We start from the raw sequence: 24,424 nt of genomic DNA, 5'->3' as shown, positions 1-24,424 counted from the left end.
TGTGGAGCAAGCACTGGACCAAAGTATTTATTTTTTAAGTCAGAAGTTTTAAAATGTGTTTTGTGGGGAAAAAAATACATTCATATTTTGCTCTAAGCTTGAATTTAAAATCCTTATGAAGAGTGGGCCAAAAAATACCTGGAACACAGTGGTCTTTTTAAAGAAGTTGAATATAATTCTAGAAGCCAAGTCCAAATCTTCAGTGCGTAAATTTTTCAGCAATGATGAAGGAAGTGTAATTGATCCAAGATTATTTAAATTCTGAATTGGCTGAACTCCTAGAGAGATCTGAAAAATAAACACCAGGGTTATGCTTTATTTCTGTCTCCAAATAAATAAATTATGACTTATTTTCAGTTTAAAACTTCAAAATAAATACCTCATTTATTACTGTCACAAACTCTCTGCTGCTCTCATTCCTCTCCCACTCCAAGGCATAAATAGCACTTATAAAACTGAAAAGGATGCATCTCATTTCAGGTCTGCCTACCACTGAAAATAATCTGGTTTAACCATTTCCCTACAGGGACATAACACACCACTGTGTGTTTTGTATTGATTTGGAAAAGGTGAGGAGCAAAAACTCCGTGTAGCTGTAACTGTGTAAGGAGATCAACAGCATGAAAGCCTGCAAAGGCAGAGAATTTTTATACCCTGTAGGGAGTATGTCAGAATTCAGAATAAGTAAAAATAGCCATTATTTGTCAATATATTTTTATGTTCACAAGGTTAAGTTTATGTTCTTAAATAAGAACATAAACCCTAACTTTTTGATCATCTGGCAAAAATTACAAAAGTAAACTGGATAGGCTACAATTCAGGTACCTCAAGAGCTTAGTGAATTTGTACTGTACAAAACGAGATCTCAACTTTCACCCATTTTATGCGCTGCATATTTTATTTGCTGCGCTTACAGGCCAGGGAGCTTTGTTTAGTACAGGATCTCTCAACATTCCTGTCATACATTAGTCCTTTACATACAAATATCATCACCTCAGAGTTCCTGGGAGATGTGAAACATTCCCAGGAATGTACTGGAGAAAGAAATTATCTGAGTATTGAAAGAATGGCTGTGATAAGAGTAACAGTGTGAACTCCTCAAAGTGCCCTAACAATGTGATTTAACTCATCTGTTTAGATCAGTGCACTCCGAATGTTTTTAATCATGCATCCCCTGAAAATTTTTGAGCATGAACCCCAGTATATACCTATCCATGAGTTACATGTAGGAATTAGTTTACTAATATAATATACAAATTATAAAATATTTTTTAAATTAAGGAGATAAAAAACTACTTTTAAAAATGTATTTTTTATTTATTATAAGATATAAATATAAATAACATTTTCCTGCACTGGACTGTCGTGTGCACACCCCGCGGTACTCAAACCCGATTTTGGACATCACTGGTATAGACAGCCATCAAAGAAATCCTGAATCCATCCTACAAAAGTACTCCTGTTGCTCTAGTTTGAAGTAGATTATAATTATTGAAAATTTTCAGTGTTTTATTGCCAATGCCGTAAAAAAAAAAAAACATTCCTTAGCAAATATCTGTATGTCAGCATTAGCATCTCCTAGTCATCTCACAATCATGCACTATATATTGCTAAGAAATAGAAAAGAACTCAAATGTTAAACATTTATATAATTTTCAGTAACACAGAAAAGTTCCAGTACTACATATGGCTTACGATACATTAAGCTATTTTCTTCTCTGAGGAGGCAGAATGTGTCAAAATTGGTCCAAAACTTTCCATCTCTCCTTGCTTAAGCCTCCAAGGCTGGTATTGTCCATTATTTTCTCTGTCAGGAGGGAGGTTTTGAATGAGATAAAGGGGATCCAACCAAACTTTCTAAGCACTTCTTTCTTGGTGAGATGCCATTAGTGACAAATATTCTGAGCATCATTATCCAAGCAACATACATAATAGTTCTTTTCTGGAACCCTCCACAATTATTTCCTTCTAACAGATGAAGCCATCTGGCAACACTCCTTGACAAATTTCAGCACTGTCATGGTGGTTGAATAAATGACTCATAATTCAGGGGCTTGAGGCAAAGTTATTCTGCCAAGCACTTTGTCCATTCTGGTGTTCTAGTTGTACCCTCTCCAACAGCTTATTAGTTCTGCCAGTTTCTGCTAAGTCAGCCCTCTTTTACACCTATTTACACAGTTGAAAATTGAAGGAAAAACTGTGAAGGGCTCAAAAAAAGTCTGAAACTAACATGAACTAAAGATCCTGACACTGACATAAACACATATTCCTATAAATATAAAATCATGAACACTTTAAAATAAATGTTTGACAATTTGTAGGTACTGCAAGTATTTTGTAACCTGGAGATCAGCTGAGTCCTGGACAACAAAAGACATTTCGCTGGAGCGGATTCTGTTGGTTTTGACAACTGCCAGAGCCAAGGAAGGGGTGACAAATTCAGCAGATGATGTTGATAAGTTTAGTTTTAAGCCAATATAGTCCACCAGCTTTATAATTCTGTTAAGAAAAAGTATATTTAGTATTACCAAGCACATACATCCAAAATCCTCAAGCAAGTTATGGCTATGGAGCAATAATCCGAGTGTAATGCAAAATGATCACTTATTATGGTGTCAACAAAAATATCCCCACCATTTTCCATGGCATTATATTTTAGTAGAGCTGGTAACATTAGAATGATAGTCCTTCCATTTTGAATAACTACATAAAAGAACAAGAAATATTCTTCTGGATTATGATTATGAAAAAGTGAAACTTGCTGAAGCCAATTTGTCAAGACAGTAAATATTAACACTCCTGTAATCTATTGCCAAATGACCTACCTGTTAGAAATTCGTGGTGGTAATGGCTGAGAAGCAGTGAGGATAGTGCTCACCTCACTAACCATCCTTTCTACATCTTTTGGCTCTATTTTTCCAGCTGCTAAATCATTTTCTATTTTGGACACGATCTGCTCAGCTGTGGCGATACTAATGGTGGTGTGTACAGAAGTTATATTTGTGGTAGCTGAAAGCGTTTTTCCTGTGACAAATGAAAAGGTAAACATTGTGCTCAACAAATAATGTAAGCTTGGAGAAGCAGAAAAATTAAACTGTTCTCTTGATTAAAAAATTGTATCACTACTCATAAGGGTTCTCAACAAGTCATGTAATTTCTCCCTATCAGCTACTTTGCAGACAGTGGTAATTTAAATCTCATGAAAACATAAAGCAAGACTTCAAACTGACAGCATTAATTTCATGTTTTATTGATTTCAAAGTTCCTCACATCAGACCACTAATATATTAAATTTAATTGTTAATATATTAAATATATTTAAGATATTAAATAACCTATTATTTTGAATTTTTAGCCACTGAATGCCTGAATGTAGAATAAAATCAAGATAGTGTCAGAAATTTGAAAAGAAGCTTGCGTAGAATTTTCATAACAGTATACATAGCCACTAAGAATATTCCCAGTCAACAACAATATTTTAAGGATGATCCAAAATTACTGTGCAGTATTTTAAATATTAGGTTAGTTTAAAAAAAAAATCTACCTTGCTCTCTGACTTAATTTTTTCTGTCCAAAAGACATTTGTTCTAATGGGAATTGAGCACTGTACCTACCTATGACAGTTACAAACAATGGTGTAGGGTGAGATATCATTCACCATGTCCAAAGGCATCAGAATGTATTTTAAAATACACGCACATCAAGTGAAAGTTGTCTCAGGGTTTTCACACAGAACAGAATCACAGAACCATTTAGGTTGGAAAAGACCTCTAAGATCAAGTCCAGCCTGTGACTAAACATGACCCTGTATACTAGACCACAGCACTGAGTGCCATCACTGCCCTGGTCATGCTGGCCACACTGTTGCTGATCCAGGCCAGGATGCCACTGGCCGTCTCAGCCACCTGGGCACAGCTGGCTCATGTTCAGCCACTGTCAGCCAGCACTACCAGGTCCTTTTCCTTTGGGCATCTTTCAGACACTGCTCCGAAGCCTGGACTGTTCCCCAGGATTGCTGTGACCCAAGTGCAGGACCCAGCACTTGGCCTTGTTGAGCCTTTCATACAGTTGGCCTCAGCCCATCGATCCAGCTTGTCCAGACCCTTCTGTAGAGCCTTCTTACCTTCCAGCAGATCAATACTGCCATCCAAAGTAATTCACATTAATTATAAAGTCACCTCTCATGTATATAACATCGTTTAATGAAGTTTAAAAGCAAATCCAGTACATGGCATTCAAACAAAAATAATTATTTACTTTTCATATTTACCTGGGGTCTCATGGCCATCAGCAGTAGAATGAGGACGAGAAGCAGAGACAGAATGGTTGACAGGACTAGGCGTAGGGGTCAAAGATATTGTGAAAGGAGTAAGGGGAACAATAGGTATTGTACTGACATTTTTGTGAGCAGATATAGGTTGGCTTGAAGCAGGGGGAATTTGTGCAACAGAATCAGTGATAGCCTCAAAGGGGCGATTTACAATTGGAAGTTTGGGAGGCTCAGAAGAAGAAAGTGAAGAATGTTTAGTGTAACCTACAGAAGGAGAAAGTATTGTAACAGCCTTGTGAAGGTGTGCAGCATCAGATTTAATTGAGAAAGCAGCATTAGTGACAGATTTTGTTGCAGGTATGGGAACAGTGATGGATTTATTGGAAGTTATGGAAGAAAAAGTTGGCATGGTAGGTTGAGCAAGAGACTTGGAAGAGGAGTGTGCAGTGGTAACACTGGTGGAAGACACAGAGTTTTCAGAGAGAGGGTTTGTAAGGGGAGATGTAGAAAGAGTTCCAGAAAAATAAATTTCTGTGAATGGTGAGATCAGTGGTTTAATTGTGGGGCTTTGTTTTACAGAAAGTATAGTGGGGGAAATAAAAGAATTAGATTTGAGGGAAGTCTTTTTAAGTGGAGAAGGAGAATGAGGGGAAGGAACCCATATAAAATGAGGTGGCACTTGTATAGTACTGTAAAAGAAAAAAAGGTACAAAAATCCAGGTTAAGTTAAACATTTTTTCTATTTTAAAGAAAACAAGTTATAATAGAAGAATATATATAAAAATTATATGGACATACTAATAATAATGTATATTTTAAAATCAATCAGATTGGATGTTTCATGCTCTAATATTCAGAAGGTTCTTACATTCTCTGTTGCTGTAATTGTTAACTAGCATGACCATAAACAAATACTACTACTGCCTTTGCTGCCTGCTCTGAGGGTGACCTGCTGTTGAACACAAAAGCTAGATGCATCACAGTAAAAAATTTTTAAAAAGGGGTAAGAAGGGAGGGAACGGAAAGAGGAAGGAAAGAGGAGGGAGGTACATTGGAAAATGCCTGTCAGCTTTTTGTTGTGGAGTACTTTCTGGCTATTACACTGAAGCATGGAAGTTGACTCTAGCCATGTATTAGGAAATTTAGGAAATAAGCAAGTCAAATTTTGTATTTATACTTACTACATTCGCAATTCTTCAGCAGTCAAGGAACAGTACTTCAGTGATGAACAGCAGCACTGATCTGAGATAACAAAGTAGTATTATCCTTAAGCATAACAACTGCTAATACCATTAAGTAGAATATTTAACCATGTGTGTTGTCTTTAAACAACAGTATATACTGCATAATTTATTTTGAAGTTTCTTCTCAAAGTAGTTTTGCAAAACAAAAGGACTCTTGACCCGTCAGAATATTGTCATACTCTCAGATTTTTGTTCAATGCCTGACAAATTGATTTATCTCTTTTTTTTTTTAATTTTAAACAAATGAAAATACAACACAACAGCTTTTTGAAACAGAGACAAATGGTATGAGCCAGTACTCCATCCTGTCACAATATCACTAAGAAAGGTTGGCTACTTTACAACCTTTTTAATTCAGATTGTCATTTCAGCAAAACATTTATGTTCTCATCTTATTTTACACCTAATCTTTTCAAAGTATGCTCTATTAAAGTAGCTGGCAGTTTTATAATAAAATGTTTTAAAAAGTTATTTCTATCCCATACAACCCCAAAAATCAGAAGGCTGCATTTTTATGTACTTATATCACTCAAAACCAAAAATATTAAATCTAAGAGTAACTATCTTGTCTTTTTAGCTACTTGAGGACTACGTGTCTTTCATAAAATTGTGATGAGACTGTGTTTAAAGCATAACTTACCAAGCTGACTTATTTTTGCTTTTTGTGTTAAACTGCTTATATTCTCTCTCTCAGCCAGCTTCATTATGAAATTGCAGTGTGTACTAAAACAAAAGAAAAAAGCTTAAGACTCAAGATTCTTTCTAATAGATGAAAGTAACACCAAATGCTAAATTAAAGCACATTAGTACAAATGCTAAGTGTGAAAGCACGTTATTCCTAGGCTCTGTTAGATTTGGGCATATTTTTAATGCACATAAACCACTATGCCAGGATGATTAAAAGCATAATACATCAGTTTGTGGCACTTATTGTCCTTTCTCTCTACTATGTCAATTCTTAAATGGGGTCCTCTCTGATCAATGTTGGTCATTAAAGAGTTGATAATTTTGTGAGGATAACCATATAATCTCTGCTGTTAGTGCAAATATGCCAGTGTTTATGAGACCACCACCACCAGAGGAAGCCAGCATTCTCTCTTGACTTTAGAGAGAACTTCAGTGGCTCATTCCAGCATGAAACTCCATCTTTACAACTACAGTTCGAGGACTTGAAGCCCTGCCTAAACTAGGGAACCTCCGGGAAATTTTTCATATTCAGCAAATGCAAACATAGAGATGAATGAAAAGGTCCCTTTCTAGCTCATAAGAATAAAAAGATTACTCTAGCAACTGCCAGTATATGACATGAAGGGGTATCTGAATACTTTCTATTTTATTTGAGTGTTTTGGACTTTTCTTTCATCCTAATCCAGGAACACAAAGTCCAGGTTCAAGTATTTGGGGAAATGAAGTTTCATTTTGTTTTAGAATACAGCATTTCCCAGCTGATCATTTTAAGGACAATTTAATGGTGAGTAGCAATTAAACTGAGATATCATCTACTTTTTAGGGTTTCCAGGATCACCTCTGTGGAGCAGCTTTTGTTTACTTCCTCAGGCTCCCCCTACCCCAAGGATGTTTGGTTTCCCAAGCTGAAGAACAACAACTTGGGATGTTTCAAGCAAATCCTTCATAAAGATTGCATTGCATTCACAAGGTCTGGAATTCTGGTGCTCCCAGTTGCATGACTCAGGTAATACCAAGATGCAGAAGAAATATGGCAGGGAAGCCTGGGCTTCATCAGAAGATTAATGAGAAGCAATACATTTGGGTTAAATGAAACCAACAAACTCTAAAAGGTTTTTTCAAAATCACTAATGCCAGGACAATAATCAGAAATGAGAATTTCTTTGTTAACCTATACATATTTCTCCAGCCTGTTTCTTGAACTTCTGAACTTCCTAGAGGGTTTGTCTTTTTCTTGTGCTAAAGAGCCATGCATACTTCACATATCACAAAACAATATATGAGCTTTTAAATATTTTTTATTTAAAAATTTAAAAACAAACCTCTGGTTTTCTGCATTGCATTCCATAACAGAGGACTGTAATGACAAATGAAAACAGAAAAAAAAATTGGTTTATAAGGAGAAATCAGGAATGATGCTTTACCAGAAGTAAATTGGAAAAAAGTTTTCCAGAGAGTAACAACAATCATTAATCTTACCTCACTTATGGCTTGCAAGGTTTTGTTGAACTCTGAAATGCTTTAAAATAAAATATTACTGTTAGGGAGGATTTTTAGTTATGTTTCAAAAACAATTACAACAATTTAATTTAAAAAACAATTACAGAGAAAAAATATTTTTCCAGTTAATCAATGATTTTTTAAAGTCAGATCAGTTGTAATATTGTAAAACCTCCATCATTAAACATTTGAACAGCTGACTTTTATTAGTCACTACACAAACTAAATTTAAACCTCTGTCATCACATTTGAACATCAACCCATTGTAAATGTTATTTAAAAGAGCAGAAGATAAATCTTAATGTTGCCTTTTACCAAGCATTACTTGGAATAGAATTCTAAATTTATACTTAAAGCCACAGAAATAGAACAAATAAGAAATACGGATTTCTTCTACAAACAAGATTTGTTGGGCAACCATATCTTTTTGATTTTAGGGTAAGTTTGGGAAATATTCACTGATTCAAACCTCTCCTTAAAAAGACTGGGAAAGAAAAAATGAAACCAAAATAAAACCATAGATAAAACTTCAAGAATCTTTATTAAAGAACATGCAGCTAGGAAAGTTCTCTTCATAATTTCCTACCAAATAAACTGAAACCTTAAATTATAACAAACATTTGGTGTACCACTTTTTAAAAGGAACTGCAGTGGTACATAAACCATGTATTCTAGCCAGAGTATTCTAACCAGTATGAACTTTATGTTAAAGAGCAAGAACTTAGAACTTGTGAAATTTTTAATGTGCAGGAGTAACACAAAGTCCACACAACACATGGAAGGTCTCACTTCAACTTTTTCAAATACAAAAAAGATTTCAATTCTTATTCAGAATTACTCACCTCAGTTCTTGCGGGGTATGTGCTGGAATTTCAATTAATTTTTTCACTTGATTGTGGGTGGTTATGTTATTAATCTGTTAGGAAAAAAGATCCCACAGCTATGTACAACCAGTAGTTTTTAGCCTTAAAAGAAAATTGTTCCTTTCACACATTTCAATAGGCTGAGATGACAAAGATAAAAAGCATGTTTTCTCATTAATACACTGCAACAAGTATTTCCCATGACATTGTTGTCACAATTTATGGAAGGAACCAAACCCCAAAATCTTTGTGAAAGATAGGGGCAAAAGGACAGTAAACTCACTATGTCTTATGCTGGAAAAAGAGGAGTTTGGCTTAGTTTGTAACAATGACAGCTTATTACAGACACTGAATGAATTTTTTAACTCTAAGTGCAACAATGGGGCAAGCTTCATAAATGACATAAATAATAGCTGACAGAACACTGGCAGTAAGAAGTCAAGAACTGTAGTGAAAGACATGATAAAACTGAGCTAAATAAGTATGATCTAGAATTAGGGTCTGGGGATACACTGAGGTTTATCTAAGAGCCCTTTCTATATATGCATTCTATGTATTCTTAAGCTCCTCTGGTTACCAGCATTACTGGTTATTTTGGGCAAACAGCAAAGGTGATGAGGAAAAACATAATTAATATATGTGGCATTGACTTCCCCTAAGAAATATTCTCCTGAAAAGCAAGAGTTTCAAGAGATGGAAACAAGTTTTACCAGAAGCTGTAGGTTCAATGTTACCATGCCAGGACAGTTTCACTAGGCTTTATCACCACTGAAACACAACAGAACGTAGACGTGGCTTTTGCCAGGGGCATATCCCTGCCCAAACCTGATGCTCCATGTGCAGTAGCTCTTCTCTGTGGTAACATTGCTGTCTACTCTCATGCCTTCAGGGACTGGCATGTGAAATCTCAGGCTGAGTGCTGACAGGGATGTGTAGGATAAAGATAAAAGGTCCTTTGTTTTTCCTCCCCTCAGTTTCCATCTGTAACAACTAAACATTCACATCCTCATAATATTACCTTGATACTGGATCATCTATATGGTCCTTGCCAGGCATGACACTATCCTCTTAAACCTCTCTTGTGTTGTATAAATGGACACATTCATGTCACATAAGCCTATTGCAAAATTAATAACTCAGTAACCACAAGCCAAAAAACAGAATGATCATGCAACAGCATAATTGAAAAAAACCACAAAAAGCCATGGAACTGTTTATGAGAATCTCCACATTATTCCAGGATATAATCCAACTTTAATTATGCCCAAATAGTTGCCGTCTAGTGATGCTCATTTCCAAAGGCAAGTGCCTAAATTAATCTCCAAAGGAAGAGCCTGCATGCCTAAATGTAAATCCTTGAGATTACCCAAGGCTTCCCCCTTCTTTCAGCGGTTATGTAGAGAATACAGGTCCTTACTGTAGGAAGTTTACTTAGCTGGAATTTTAAAATTTAGCTGCAAAGCATCTGTTTAAAACAGAGCTGTTACATACGCTGCAAATAGTATCTTGTACTGCAAACTCAGTAAGAATTATGTTACTTATTTAAAGTGTAGACAAAGAAATTCACTTCCACCTTCCTTACAATAAAGTTTTAAAACAACAAATACTTACTATTTCTACATTTAGTGATGCATTACTTTCTTCACTTGCCCGAAGGTTTACCTTGCCTACGTAGAACACTAAAACCAAAAGTAAAAAAGTTAGGAAAATCAATCCTAAAACACAGAATGTAAAACTTTTTGAGAATTGCAAAACTTACTGCCTTGTGTTTTGATACAAGGGAAATAAGAACATTTGCACTAGCTTATCTACTTTTGCAATTTTTCTTCCATCTTTTCACCTATTTCAACAAATGAACTAGTCCAATAGCTTCATTATTTTCTATATATTTAATTTTGATGGGTGTCCCTAAATTCCTTCCAGGCAATCTTTTCCCAAAACAGAAAAACTGCACTTCATATTACTATAAATAGAACTCCTTAGCTTACTTGTTTCTTGGGGTTTTTTCACAATTCTTATGTGCAATGGTGTGCCTTTGATAAAAAACCAAAGATCAAAAGTACAAGAGTCTAAACCCCTTTTAACCTCCTCACCTTTAATATTTTTTGAATTAATATAAAATATCTCTAAATTTACAAGGAAATTTATTACAGAACTAGGTTTAATGTGGCAACTAAATATTGCTTCATTACTCAGAGTATAAAAAAGTTGAATAATATTTTATGTAAAAAAAGGGAAAAGAAAACCACTAACCTGAATAATTACAGGCACGCGTTATGTTGCATACAATGGTTTCTCCTGCTATAAATTGTGGGAGGGAAAAAACCAAACAATTACTGATTAAAAAAGTTAAACCTAAATCCAATATAATCACACTATAGAATCCAATATACGTATTTATAATCATTCCAGTGTTTGAAATTTATCTTCTGGAAGTATTTGACGTATTTTTTAGGCTTCACCTCTCTAAAGCACCTACCATGCCATTTTCCGAGACTTAGTATTCAGAAATATGCTGCTTTGATTAACTAATTTTGAATCATTTTCTGCAACAGTTTTGACAGAAGACTTATATGCAAGGAGTTGCAATCTTTTAAAAAAAATTAATAGAAATAGAAACCAGCATATAATTGATCAGCTCTTTAATTATCACAGAATTCAACCACTAGGCAGCATATTATCTGCTTCTGAGGATCCTACAATGGCTCCATACAATAGCATAAAGCTAAAACTGCTCTACCTCATGGAATTCAAGCTATGATGACAGCAACTATGTACACTCTTACCTAGCAGAACATGCCTTCATTTAGTTACAGCAAGCTTTTGGCTGCTCAATATTTTTCATATTTTTAATACAACCTACACTGCTGAGAAATAACACTGATCCTAAATTAGGGTACTGTAAACAGACGGATCTGTTGTATAATTTCAAAATAAAGCACTGGAAAGATATTTGCATCCAAGACAAAACTTCTACACTTGTTCATTAAAACAACTTCCCTTACTTAAGCAGATGCATTGGCCTCCATTAACAAAAAAAAACCCAAATTCTATTTTTTTGGCTGTTATTATTAGTTTGTACCAAATGAGAAGAGATTTTTTTTCACCTTCCCAGTGGTGCAAACATTTGACTGTAAAAGTTTGCTGCCTTATTAATTTTATCACCATCAATAAATAAGCACCAGAGGTGGCTGCAAGCTGGAGGCAATATTCAAATTGTTACGAAAAAAAAATTCAGACAGCAGTTTAGAATCAAATAAATTTAATGGTTGGACTTGATTATCTTAGAGGTATTTTCAATTAACAATTCTTAACAATTAACAATTCTATGACCCTAAATTTGCCTTCCCTTTTGTTGGCAGTGAAATAGTCACAAAACTTGTATACTGTTTTTTTAAAACAATCCTTAAAAAGTAAAATGCTCATAAATAACTGATAAACAATAATCAAATGTCAATACAACAAATTGTCAAAATTATTTACTACATAGAGAACACCTTATAAAAACCCAATACAAAATCCAAAAATGCACCAAAGATTAACATCAGGACCTTCTTCCATACAGAGCACCCATTTGTGTGCCCCTAGTCTTAAGATCTCTGCATGCCACCAAAATGCACAAAAGTAGATTAGCAGTGTGGAGGATAAAAGACTGATCAAAAATCACTAGGGCTTCCAGTCCCCTGAAAGCATCAGATAACACAGCTCCAATGTTTCTGCAGGTCATGTTCACCATCAAATTATCCTTGCCATTAAGGCTACAAGCCAGTTCTTCTTCCATTTGCACTTAGGGCAAATCCACTGTAATGGGGCTACTGAGCTTCTATGTGGATAATTAAAAAATAAAATTCAGTCTATTCCTAGTCCTACTGGGCCGGCCCCAAGGTGAAATACAATGCCTGTATTCAGTTTGCTTCAATCTCCTAAAAGGAATGATGATTTCTTTTTAAGCAAATGTGGTCCCTGAGATTGTGGTTCTTACATTTTTGTGGTAACCGACTGCTCTGCCTTACAAAATAACCAAACACAATCACAGAATTTCTAGGTGGGAAGAGACCTTTAAGATCATCGAGTCCAACCCATGTTCTAACACCTCAACTAGATCATGGCACCAAGTGCCACATCCAGTCTTCTTTTAAACACATTGAGGGATGGTGAATCCACCACCTCCCTGGGCAGATGATTCCAGTATTTCACCACTCTTTCTGTGAAAAACTTCCTCCTTAATTCTAGGCTGTATCTCTCTTGGCACAGCTTGAGACTGTGTCCTCTTGTTCTGTCTGTTGTTGCCCAGAGAAAGAGACTGACCCCCAGCTCACCACAGCCACCCTTCAGGAAGTTGAAGAGAGTGATAAGGTCACCTCTGAGTCTCCTTTTCTCCAGGCTGACAAGCCCAGCTCCCTCAGTCGTTCCTCATACGGCTTGCGTTCCAAGCCCCTCACCAGCCTTGTTGCTCTCCTTTGGACACGCTCAAGCATCTCAACGTCCCTCCTAAACTGAGGGGCCCAGAACTGGACACAATACTCAAGGTGTGGCCTCACCAGTGCCGAGTACAGGGGAAGAATGACCTCCCTGCTCCTGCTGGCCACACTATTCCTGATACTGGCCAGGGTGCCATTGGCCTTCTTGGCCATCTGGGAACACTGCTGGCTCATGTTCAGCCGACTGTCAATCAGCACCCCCAGGTCCCTTTCTGCCTGGGCACTGTCCAGCCACACTGTCCCCAGCCTATAACGTTGCAGGGGGTTATTGTGGCCAAAGTGCAGGACTCGGCACTAGGACTTATTGAACTTCATCCCATTAGATTGTGCCCATCCATCCAACCGTTCCAAGTCCCTCTGCAAAGCCCTCCGTCCCTCTAACAGATGGACACATGCTCCCAGCTTAGTGTCATCTGCAAATTTACTAATGAAAGATTCTAAACCCTCCTCCATGTCATCAATAAAAATATTAAACAGAACTGGCCCCAGCACAGACCCCTGAGGGACACCACTGGTGACTGCCTCCAGCTGGATGCAGCACCATTCACCACCACCCTCTGGGCCTGGCCATGCAGCCAGTTCCTGAACCAGCACAGAGTGCTCCTGTCCAAGCCACGGGCTGCCAGCTTATCTAGGAGTATGCTGTGGGAGACAGTGTCAAAGGCCTTGCTGAAATCCAAATAAACAACATCTACAGCCTTCCCTGCATCCACTAGGCGGGTTACCTGGTCATAAAAGGTGACCAGGTTGGTTAAATATGACCTACCCCTCCTAAACCCATGCTGACTGGGTCTGATACCCTGGCCATCCTGTAAATTCTGTGTGATGGCACTTAATATAAACTGTTCCATTATTATGCCAGGTACTGAGGTCAGGCTGACTGGTTTATAACTACCAGGATCCTCCTTTGCACCCTTTTTGTGAATGGGTATCACATTGGCCAGCTTCCAGTCATCTGCAACCTCACCAGTGAGCCAGGACTGTTGGTAAATGATGGAGAGTGGCTTTGCAAGCTCATTTGCCAGCTCTCTCATTACCCTGGGGTCTGGTGCCATAGATTTATGAACATCAAAGCATTTCAGTAGTTCTTTGACTGCTTCCTCTTGGATAATGGGGGGACCATTCTGCTCCCTGACACCATCAACCAGCCCAGGCGGGCAGGTGTCTTGAAGGCAAGTCATCTACCCACTAAAAACTGAGGCAAAGTAGGCCTTAAGCACTTCTGCCTTCTCATCTGTAGATACTAAGTTCCCTCCTTTGTCAAATAAAGAACAAAGGCTGGTCTTACCCTTCCTTCCAGCATTAATGTATTTGTAAAAACATTTTTTATTATCCTTTACAGAAGTCGCCATTTTAAGTTCAAACTGAGCTTTGGCCTCCCTAATTTTTTTTTTTCTGCATGCTCTAGCATGAAACTCTTCTATATGCAGCCACCTAGACAAGTACTGCCTTCTACCAGGCTGGACATTAATGTAAGGCAGACTGCTAACAGGACACACCACAATACCAAGTAAAAAGCATGCTAAAAAAATATTTGGGAACAAACTTCCTGAATTCACACGCACTTAAAATATGAGACACACAAAATTGTTACCAGTGGTGAGGGATGAATCCTACCTGGCGTGATGGTGGAGTAATAATCTGTTGTTGTACGGGCTTCTGTTACAAAACAAAACAAAACAAAACAAAAACAAAACAAAAAAAACCCAACAAAAAGTCAAAAAGTTTCACATTTTAACTTGGAATTAATGTTCTTGTTAAAAAACCCCATGCAAATTCTTATTTCTACTTCAGACTCTGTCTTTCCAGGAAAAGTGTAAACACCTGACATTTTTAAGAAAATCAAGTTACTTTCAGTGTGGGAAATGCAAAAGCAGCAAGTGGAGTAAGATCCAACCAATTAAGTGTTTGTATCCCCATCTGAGCCAGTGACTCCTGGCACCCAGTTGTTCAGAGGAGAAAGTGGTGCTTTTAAGGTGATTCCTATTTATCCTATTCTACATGGGCACTTCTGCATAGGAGGAATCCTGTTCTAAAAATGCATTTTTCAATAGACAATGAAGAACAGCAGGATGTCCAGGTCCTATAGAGGCATGGAGAAATCCATACTGATATGAAATGAAACTACTCCTGGTTTCAAATGGGAAAATCAGGAAAAGAAGGGGTAACAAGTTCTTCTATTTGAGTCATTTCTGATCTATTTAACAACTCCTTGCAAGTACATATGAAAGTGTCTTCAAGGAATGGGGCTTACATTTTAGTTCTGTAAAATAGCTTAAATAGTACCAGAAAGCATAGAAAACATTCTATATACAAAACCCCCTATATACTTGCTAAAAAATATATCTGTCCTGTTTGGGTTTTGGTAACCAATACAATATTTTGAATGAAAAAGAAAGGTTTACAGCTCTGTTAAGTGCACCTCAGAGCCCTAATCATGCAGACTTAAAATACAGATTGCAGATAAATACAAATTTTAAAAACATGAAAAAAAATAATTTGGAATAAACAAATCCCAGTTACTAAAAAAAAGCCAACAAAAAAGCAACAAACATGAATGCAACTAACACCAGCCTTGAAACCTTATTCTCTTCATGCAAATTCTCACCTGTACTTTGTGTAGTCTCCTCTGAAGACATATCTGAAAAAGAAAAATTCATAACAGTAAAATCTATAAAAAATAAAGTAAAACAAGAAAAGCCCAAAAGCCTAAATCCAGCAAAGTCTAAATAAGAGAAACAATATCTTGCCTGAAGAATTAATAGGGTAGATGAGAAAAGTAACAATAGAGAATTATAGGGGGAAAAAAGATAAAAGAAGTAAAAATTGTATTAAGAAAGTAAGTATTCTACTTCTATGAATTTTTGAGAAAAAAGATCAAGTCTGAAAGATTTTGAAAAGAAACTTAATATTATTTATTTAAATTTCATTTTAAGAACAACTGCAATGCTTGTTAGAAGTGTTCACATTATTTCAATACTAATAATTGAAATAATGTTCATGTTATTTCAAAAATCTGGGTATCTGAATACAACCAGCTGGGAATCAAATTTTCCTCAAATAAATTCCTTTTACTGGTTTCATTCTTTCAGAAGATGCAGATGAATTTTTGCATATCCAACTGCAATAACTGCTTAACCTCAAGTACCTTTTCCTGCATGAACTCACACATTCATAAACAGAGATGACTCACTTGGTTTGGCAAACAGTCTCTCCAAAAAAGCTGGTTTTGTCAATAACCATAGATAAATAAGATAAAGTAATGATGCTAAAGCTTTTTTCAGCTGCATCAAAAAGAGAAAAAAATAAATAAAGACAATAGATGAAAATTTAAAGGGCTGTGCTTAGTAAGAATATTTTAGGTGTCAGCAAAGGAATACAAAGTGGTTAGAAGACCACTTCATATCACTTCGATACGACAACCTAATGATTTTTTTTAAATGGACCAGAGCAGATCCACAACAGAAGAAGAAATTTTCTGAGGCAACTAACAAGTAGACAAAATATGAGCAGAGTGAAAACTAAGTGCTGGTTTCACCTGTATTACTTGCCCTAGTATATACTACACAAATATTGAATGTGATGCAGTTGTTAAGACAAGCCATTCCCAAAGAGAGACTGTATCCGTAAAATAACAAGATCATCTGTATTTCTATCTGTATTATTACTTTTATCCAGAGCACTCACTCCATGTCAGTATACATTAAGCAAAAAAGCAACTGGCTTTCACACAGGTTGCTGTGTGTCTCGTTCTTAATTTTTTAAAAATGCTTTCAAAGATGATGTTTATCAGCTCTGGTTCCAGAAGTTGTTAGAGCCTCTGTGTGTGTAGTGTAATACACTGCATGAAATGCCATCTGCTAGGGTGAGAGGGGATGCAAAGGAGCTCTCACTACAGTCTTCCTCCTCTGCCATCTCTGCAAACTCTTCACTATTTCATTCTACATTCATTACAATGTAGAATGAAACAAGTAATTTGAAATGAAAATATTTTAATTTTGGAACTCTCTTTCATTGCAACCTATCTGCACTACCTCAGATAAAAGCAGATTTCATTTACCTAGGAGGAAATAACAAAAATTGGAAAAATCAGTAAAGTCCTGATTTTCTTACCAAAAATTGTGGTTGCAGCTGATTCTTCAGAATCTGTGAATTTTATATCAGATTTAAAAAAAAATTAAAAAAAAGACGATTATGAAGTTTCAGACACATACATTATCATCCTCAGCAGCCTTTTCTTATATTATCAAAAGTTACTGCTTTCACCAGAAGAGGGCAACACCTGCTCTTTCAGAACAACACTTCCAGGTTGTCAAAAAAGGCAGATGAAACAATCTCCGGTTTAAAAAAAAAAAGTCACAATTTTTATGCACTCAAATAGAATTTGATGTAGGGCTTTTTTTTTTTTTTTGTGAAATATTGGACAGTTTTATTTGCATAATATTGCAAAACCACAACTGTATAAAGACCCAAGATACATGGCACACTAGCCTGAAAGCTACACATTTATCCTGAGTGTCTTGCTAATTCTGGGAATGGGAATCAAGCATACACAGCAAGGTGGGCTTTAGCTGGTTATGAAGAATTATTCTCAGGCTTTTTACAATAACAATGAGACTTGACACTTAAAATTTATCCCATTCCGATGGGTTCTCATCTCTATCCTGCAAAAAGCAGTGATTAAAAAAAAAAAACTAATTAATTTCAAGTTTGAACATCCGATTTTAACAGGAACCAGCCAACTATTTATATAGCAAACACTAGCTATCAGATTTTTATATTGTTACAGTCAGCATTTTGATCAAAAAGAATTTAGGAAATTTGATCTCTTTTTCACATTGCAACTTTAAAGTTGTCCCTTTCAGTCACTGGGTGGTTTTTGATACTGTCAGAGACAAGTCAAGTTACAGGGCACAGTTATCACAGAAATATAATCTAAAGAACAGCTGGATGCAAACAGAAAGCAATACTTAAAAATATATATTCAAGGAGTCTCAACATCTCTCAAAGCCAAAAGTCATCTTATAATGTTACTTACAATACACTAATTTTACTGTAAAGCTTTTGCTACTGCTGCAGAAGACTTAAATCAGAGATACCAAAAGTCCCTGAAAAAAATAATATTTTTTTAAACTAAAAATAGTAAACAAGGATTTTCTGAAATGCTGAAGACTCGTGAATTCATTGCTCCAGTAAAACTATTTTGCTTGCCTTACTGAACACTGGCAATAGCTTCTTTCCAAAGGATAAATGTGAATACAATTTCTGTAATGAAGGGAGAATCAGAATCATCTCAGTGACTTTATTTTCATTTTCTCTGGAAAATTACTGATGCTATTTGCACCACAAAATCAGCTAATAAGACAAAAGGATGATATGGAATATTAATTTGCTAATGTTTGCATATGCTTAACTATCTCCAAGAATTAAAAAGTATATCAGCAGCAGAAATCTTACTATACACTTCCTAAAACAGAAGATCAATGGGGCAGAATCCCACAGAACCCAAACATACCTGTTATTTTTCTGCTAGGCAGTGTAGCAGTAGTTTCAACTGCAAAATAAGAAGATTATTTTTAGGAGCAGAAGATTTTATATGTATTTGTACACATGCAGACACCCATTTTTTAATATACAACCGTTTTAGATGTAGTACTCACCTCACTTCAAAATGGTTTGCAAAACTACTTTGCATCCATTGAGAAATATGTGTCAAGACTTTTTGAAAGTTGGAAACTGAACTCTTTCGAGTTCATTTTTTTCCCCAGTTCAACTTTTTATACTTATGGAAGATAGAGATTAGGCCATGAGCTTTGCCACTTCTCTTCCATTGCCAGTGTCTTCAGAAACCTATTCAGCACATTTGCTTGAGTGAAAATGAAGAGGACTAAAATAGCATCAGCTAAAAATGTAACATGCAACATCATGATGTGCATGCACATCATATAAATACTCATGTGTCCAAGAGCTGTACCACCAAAGAACATCTAAACAGTGAAAGATTAGGCTACCAGAAAGGAAGCAGTTCAGGTGAATGTGGGCTGGGATAAAAAGGTGAGCTATTTCTAGCTCAATGGGCCCACCAAGTATGTCCCCAGGCACACCCAGGGAGAGATGCAAAACACAGATGGGCCCTTGATCCATCAACTCTTGTTAGATCCAAGAGGTGGATCTGACATTGAAGCCATCACACTTATGAATGTGAAACATGATGTCATCAAGTGAGCCAAGTGACTAAATCCTTCCTGGAATAAAGGTGGTGGTTGGGCTATAAATGAGGAGGCCCAGCAGATCAATTAAATCACAGCACTGCAGGCCCAGCAGATCCCTTACATCACACCACTGCAGGGAACCTGCCACCAAGGCAAGTGATATGTGCTTCCTGTAGTGGAGGAAAAGTGGCAGACAGCTCCTGAAGCCTGTTTCCTGCAGCCTGTCACCACTCAAAACACCATCCTGGGCCTTGAAAAAGAAGTAGCAACACAGCATCACCTATACTTAAAGCGCTGTTACCTATTTCAGAACCTTTAATAGGTGACACCCTGTCTGGGCAAGGAGGTAGAAAAACTCTTCTCAAGTCACTGAACCTGGTGGGACACGTAGCATAGTCAGGATTCAAGCCCAAGGGTAGCAGAAGAAGAGAGATTCTCTCCAAATTGCAGGAGTAGGTGGGACAGCTCCTCCACAGGTAGTGCCTTGATATCTGGCCAGTCCATCCTGCCATGTCACACTGGTGGGCACTAAACTGTGCCACACAGCCCACATGCAATGGGAATCCCCCAGATCCTTGGAGTCGTTGCTGCTGTCCAGGTTGCTGTAGATTACCTCCACCACTGCTAATGCCCTCAGATACTGACACCTTCCTTCTTCCATCAGTGCTGGTCCACTTGCACCTGCAATCTACACGACCATCCTCAAACTCTGAACCCAGTCATGCAAGCTGAAATCTCTGTGGGACCTCCAATAACCAATCACTTGGAGACAACCAGGAAAGTGTCCTGAGGGAACAAATTCCTAGGGAGCAATGTGTGCAGGACAATGTGGGCAGGTGCCTAGAGCAGTATTCACCTCTGATGGCATGGGAGTTTACACCCAAAGAGCCAAGGAATCCTGGTGAGAAGGCAGACCGCTTGCAGGAAGGATGTCTTACTAACACCAAAGACAGAGACTTTTGGTACTGTGTTGGGTCCTGGCATACACCTACCAGGCCTGTGTCCCACACCCTGGAAAGGGGGAGCTATGGAAGTGGAGGTTGATCTAGTTAGGGAAGGAGGAAGAAGATCCTCTGGCGGTGATGTAAGAAGACAGTGCAGAAGAGGCAGCCTGTTCTGCAGTAGGACAGCCATAAGAACAGGAGAAGGAAATGACAGAAATCATAAATGAGACAGAAATTAACCAGTCCCTATTCCTGAGCAAGGTGTGAGATGCACAAATCAGACAGCTGCCTGCCAGGTAAGCAGATTGCTGCCTGGCTACCCCAGTGCTGGGATACTGGGGCCAATGATCTGAAATCAGAGACAACATGAGAGCCTGACAGGATGAAAAAAGTCCATTCATTTTTGGTGAATATCATACAGTGCATGAAGCTAAAAGCAGCAACTCTAAAACATGACAGAATGAATACATGGAAATTGAATTAATTGCGCTACAATTTTTTAGGAGTTTCCCATGAAACTGTTAGTTTTAGTTAATTTACATCCTGGGTAGACGTTTTCTTATTCAGAAAAAAGAGACAGAGAACCAAAACTCTTAGTAAAATAATTAAGTTAAAGCGTAAGTAAAAATTCACATCTTTATACATACCAGCCTACTGAATTTAAACTCCTTCAGTAAAGATAAAACAAAGTTACATCAAACATCTCTTTTGAGACAGCTAGGATTCTGCCTCCAGAGAAGTAAAATTGCTCTTTTTCACAACTAGAACTGTGTGAACTTGATAGCTCATGAAAATAGCCCTAATTTTTATAATAATTTTTCAGAAAATTAGGACTTCTTACTATATATCTGGACTTTACTATATTATCTGGGTTTACTATATATAGTCCAGATAAAATACATATTCACATATTCCTGTAAGGTAAGTGTTCTAGAGCTCTTATGTACAAGTGCTGTTACTTTAACATTGTAAAGTGATTCCAAATTACAGATTCTATAAAATTATTTTATTAGCACTTACTGTAGGCTTGGGGAAGACCCCTAACACAACACCAAGACAATACCAAGTTTAATATGCAGAACTGAAGCAGCAGTCAGATAAAACTATTCTGTATTGTTCAAACAGTAAATAACTTTTTCAGGTAGAATGGGGTGAATAAAGATAATTGACTGAACTTCTGGTTAGAGAAGGAAGCATCCTTCCACAGGTGGGCAATTTGATTTTCCTACCACAGAAAGTAAATTTTATCTCCAAAACTCAGTAAATTCTATCTCCAAAAGTACCTGTTATGAGTCCTGTCTTAATCAGTGCAAAAGCCCTTATCTCCAAAAAAAATCTAGAGGAAAATGAATTCTCAAAAGGAACCCACCTGAATACACAGCATCTCAGAGCAACCACCACCACACTGCTTCTTTTGCCCATTCAAAAAATAAAATCTGTACAGGGAATCTAACTTTAAGATCTTTCTCAGAAACTCCTGTGCAGTCAGTGGAGACAGTCTTGCTGTATACAAAGTGCCTTTTGCATCTTCCATACCCCTTCAACCACTTTGTGACTTTTTGAGAATACAGGTAGTACCCTGAGGTAGGTACATAAATTGTTCATTAACATATTTGGTTTTGTAGGTCAGTAAAAAGACAGTGAAGTGTAAAAATGCCAAATGCTTTTAATAGCACATCTAGCAGCACAGGGAGTAAAACAAGCTAAACACAAGCCATGAATATGGAGCTGGCAAATGCAGCAACTGATGATGGCATGCATCATCTGAGACGCACTTTTTTTATGGACACCAGTCTAACCATGACTTCTCTTACAGCACAATTGTCATATGCCTGCAGTTGCCAGAAATTATCCAGGAGTATGAGACTTGCCAAGGCTTGAGTATGGACTTATCAAGGTCCAGCTTTAAGTTCATTAACCAAGTCCTTAATCAGAATCACCTTTGCATACAGAAAGGAGGAAGGAGGAAAGACTCATATATAATTTATTTGTTAACCCTCCTCCTTTGTTAAGAACAAGAAAAAAAAGTGAATAGATTTATTTGGAGAAGGATTAGAGTTCAATCCAAAATATCCCTAAAGTTGGCATGTAAAAATTAAAGTAAAGTAACTCAAGATGTGTTAGATATAAACTAACAGAAAATTTCTTGCCCTCAGATTGTTTACTATTGATAAGAGCATGAAAATCCTTACATATATGAAACTTCTATTTATTTGCTCTATGGCTTTTATTTGCAACACTGTTAGTTTAGGATCAGCAAATCAATATAACTGACATATCCTGTTCCAAAACAAAGGATTACACATTGTAATAATACTTTGCTACATTTTCTCTAATAGAAAACAGTTTTTAAGATTCAAACAGTAATTAAATAGGCAGTGTTATTCCTGGCTTTTGTTGCAAGGCAGACAGAATAGGCCCCCACAAGAACTGTTTGGTTTCTTTTCTGAGGGAAAAGGCAACTTGATTAAATGAGATTAGCACCGGTTTTTGTTATTAACATGCATCATTAGAAACAAAAGCAGCAAGTCCCTTACTGTCTCCATATCACTTTGTACTGTTCCGACACAAATAGCAAGCTAAGCCACAACCTCGGAATCCCATCTGTCTTCCACAGGTATGAAACTGGTTTAGCAGCTCTCACCACAGCTGCAAAAATTGTGACAACCTTCATTTCCCAGTGACTTCATCTGACAATGGGAACCAGTGTAACTTCAGCAGCTCCAGACTGGCAGGAGACTAAACCTACTAGCAGTATGTAAGATTAGGTGTGCAAGCTGGTGTAGCTCTGAGACAGACCAGTACCTGGCCCCATCTGAAAAAATAGCCTTGTGCTTACAGCATTCCTTAGCATGACAGCTTTTAATTCTCAGGTTACTGGGTCTTTTAAGATGGGATGGTCTCCACATGTCCTGCTGAAGCTGTTTCACCAACCAAAGCAGAATTGAAAAATGAATTCAGTGAAAGGGAAAGAAAGGCAGAAGGAGACTCTGTAACACAGTGGTCAAGATGGGACAGATGGTTCTGGTGCCTAAGCAAAAGCACTGTCACTCAAAGTATATAATTTGTTCAGTAGCTCAGGCACAGGACACAGACCTTAAAGCATGAAAGGGGTTCAGTGTTCTATCTCCAAGTGTGATATTTAAAAAAGATCCTTTTCTTCTCCCTACCTTCAATCTAACTTATGAGCAGTATAACCTTTCTTAAATTTTTTGGAAATGCAACACCATTTCTGATTCACCTGTCTTTGGGCAACCCAGTGTGTGAGAATCAGCTCAGTTTTTCCAGGGTGGAGAAGGGAGAAGCAGCTGGAACCTGGCTGCTGATAACAATTTGGTGCAAGAATGACATTACTGGCAGCAGTTTCTTGTTCCCCTGTCTCAGGGAAACAGTGCTGCTGTTGACTAATGCTGTTTTACCTAATACTTCATGACCTCCTTTAAACCTTTGCAGAAAGCATCCTTTGAGCAAGCCTGAGACTGGGCAAGCAACATATTGGCTTTCTTCAGAGGAGAAAGGGTCTGAAATTTAGTGAACTTGAGTCTCCCCATGAGCACTCCCCCTGCCCAGCCTGTGCCACAGGTGAGGAGGGGCAGAGGGGAGGGCTGTGCCAGCTGGCCTCTGTCTCAGGAAACAAGGGAGAGAATGCAAGGGCAGCTGCTTCCCAGTCAGCTCCAGACACCAAACAGGCACTGACTGCTGAGGAGCAGTAACAGCCCTGCCAATCCGCAGAAGCACAACGGCACTCCTGGCAGAGAAACATACATTCCTGGACTTACATGTGTAGGGCCTAGAGGAGAGATTTATGGAATGAAGTGACTAAAATTTTACTTCTAATAATTGAAAAGCATGCCAAAAATGAAAACAGTTTGTATTAGTACCCAGGCCATTTTGTTCAAAGTACAGGTAGTCTTGACTATGTTCAGCTCTCACAAACAGGTAACAGCAAATGGAAGGATCCCAAGGGACACCTTGGTGGCTCTGTAATTCAGTCTCCTGCAGCCACAGTACTTGGCTGTCACCATGGAATGGCATGAGACAACCATGACTTATATTGCTGCTAAGATCAGTTTTGACTTACACATAAAAATAAAAGTACAAGGACATTTATAAAAATAAGATTTTCTAAATAAAAAATTACAGCACACTTACAGTGTTGAAAGTTTTTTCACCAAAAATTCAACTGAGTCAGTCAGCAGAATTAATTTCCATGAAGAATTCCC

General features: G+C 37.4%; 1 protein-coding gene across 1 annotated transcript in view; it reads right to left on the bottom strand.

Moving 5' to 3' along the window:
* ADGRG2 (adhesion G protein-coupled receptor G2) overlaps window positions 1-24,424 on the bottom strand; it is a gene marked incomplete at its 5' end in the record, with an annotated part of 48,335 nt that overhangs the window by 11,370 nt on the left and 12,541 nt on the right. Inside the window, 15 exons of the mRNA XM_084227074.1 lie at window positions 139-288; window positions 2,343-2,499; window positions 2,826-3,024; window positions 4,271-4,959; window positions 5,452-5,512; window positions 6,155-6,237; window positions 7,524-7,558; window positions 7,681-7,720; window positions 8,544-8,617; window positions 10,176-10,243; window positions 10,818-10,865; window positions 14,663-14,704; window positions 15,654-15,686; window positions 17,159-17,191; window positions 18,561-18,599. Coding sequence (XP_084083200.1) covers window positions 139-288; window positions 2,343-2,499; window positions 2,826-3,024; window positions 4,271-4,959; window positions 5,452-5,512; window positions 6,155-6,237; window positions 7,524-7,558; window positions 7,681-7,720; window positions 8,544-8,617; window positions 10,176-10,243; window positions 10,818-10,865; window positions 14,663-14,704; window positions 15,654-15,686; window positions 17,159-17,191; window positions 18,561-18,599 — 1,751 coding nt within the window. The remainder of the gene's footprint in view (window positions 1-138; window positions 289-2,342; window positions 2,500-2,825; window positions 3,025-4,270; window positions 4,960-5,451; window positions 5,513-6,154; window positions 6,238-7,523; window positions 7,559-7,680; window positions 7,721-8,543; window positions 8,618-10,175; window positions 10,244-10,817; window positions 10,866-14,662; window positions 14,705-15,653; window positions 15,687-17,158; window positions 17,192-18,560; window positions 18,600-24,424) is intronic.

The sequence above is a fragment of the Fringilla coelebs genome, assembly GCF_963513975.1.
Source record: "Fringilla coelebs genome assembly, chromosome: 2".
Taxonomy (NCBI): Eukaryota; Metazoa; Chordata; class Aves; order Passeriformes; family Fringillidae; genus Fringilla; species Fringilla coelebs.
Note: the sequence above shows the minus strand (reverse complement) of the source record. Positions and strands in the feature narration are given on the sequence as shown.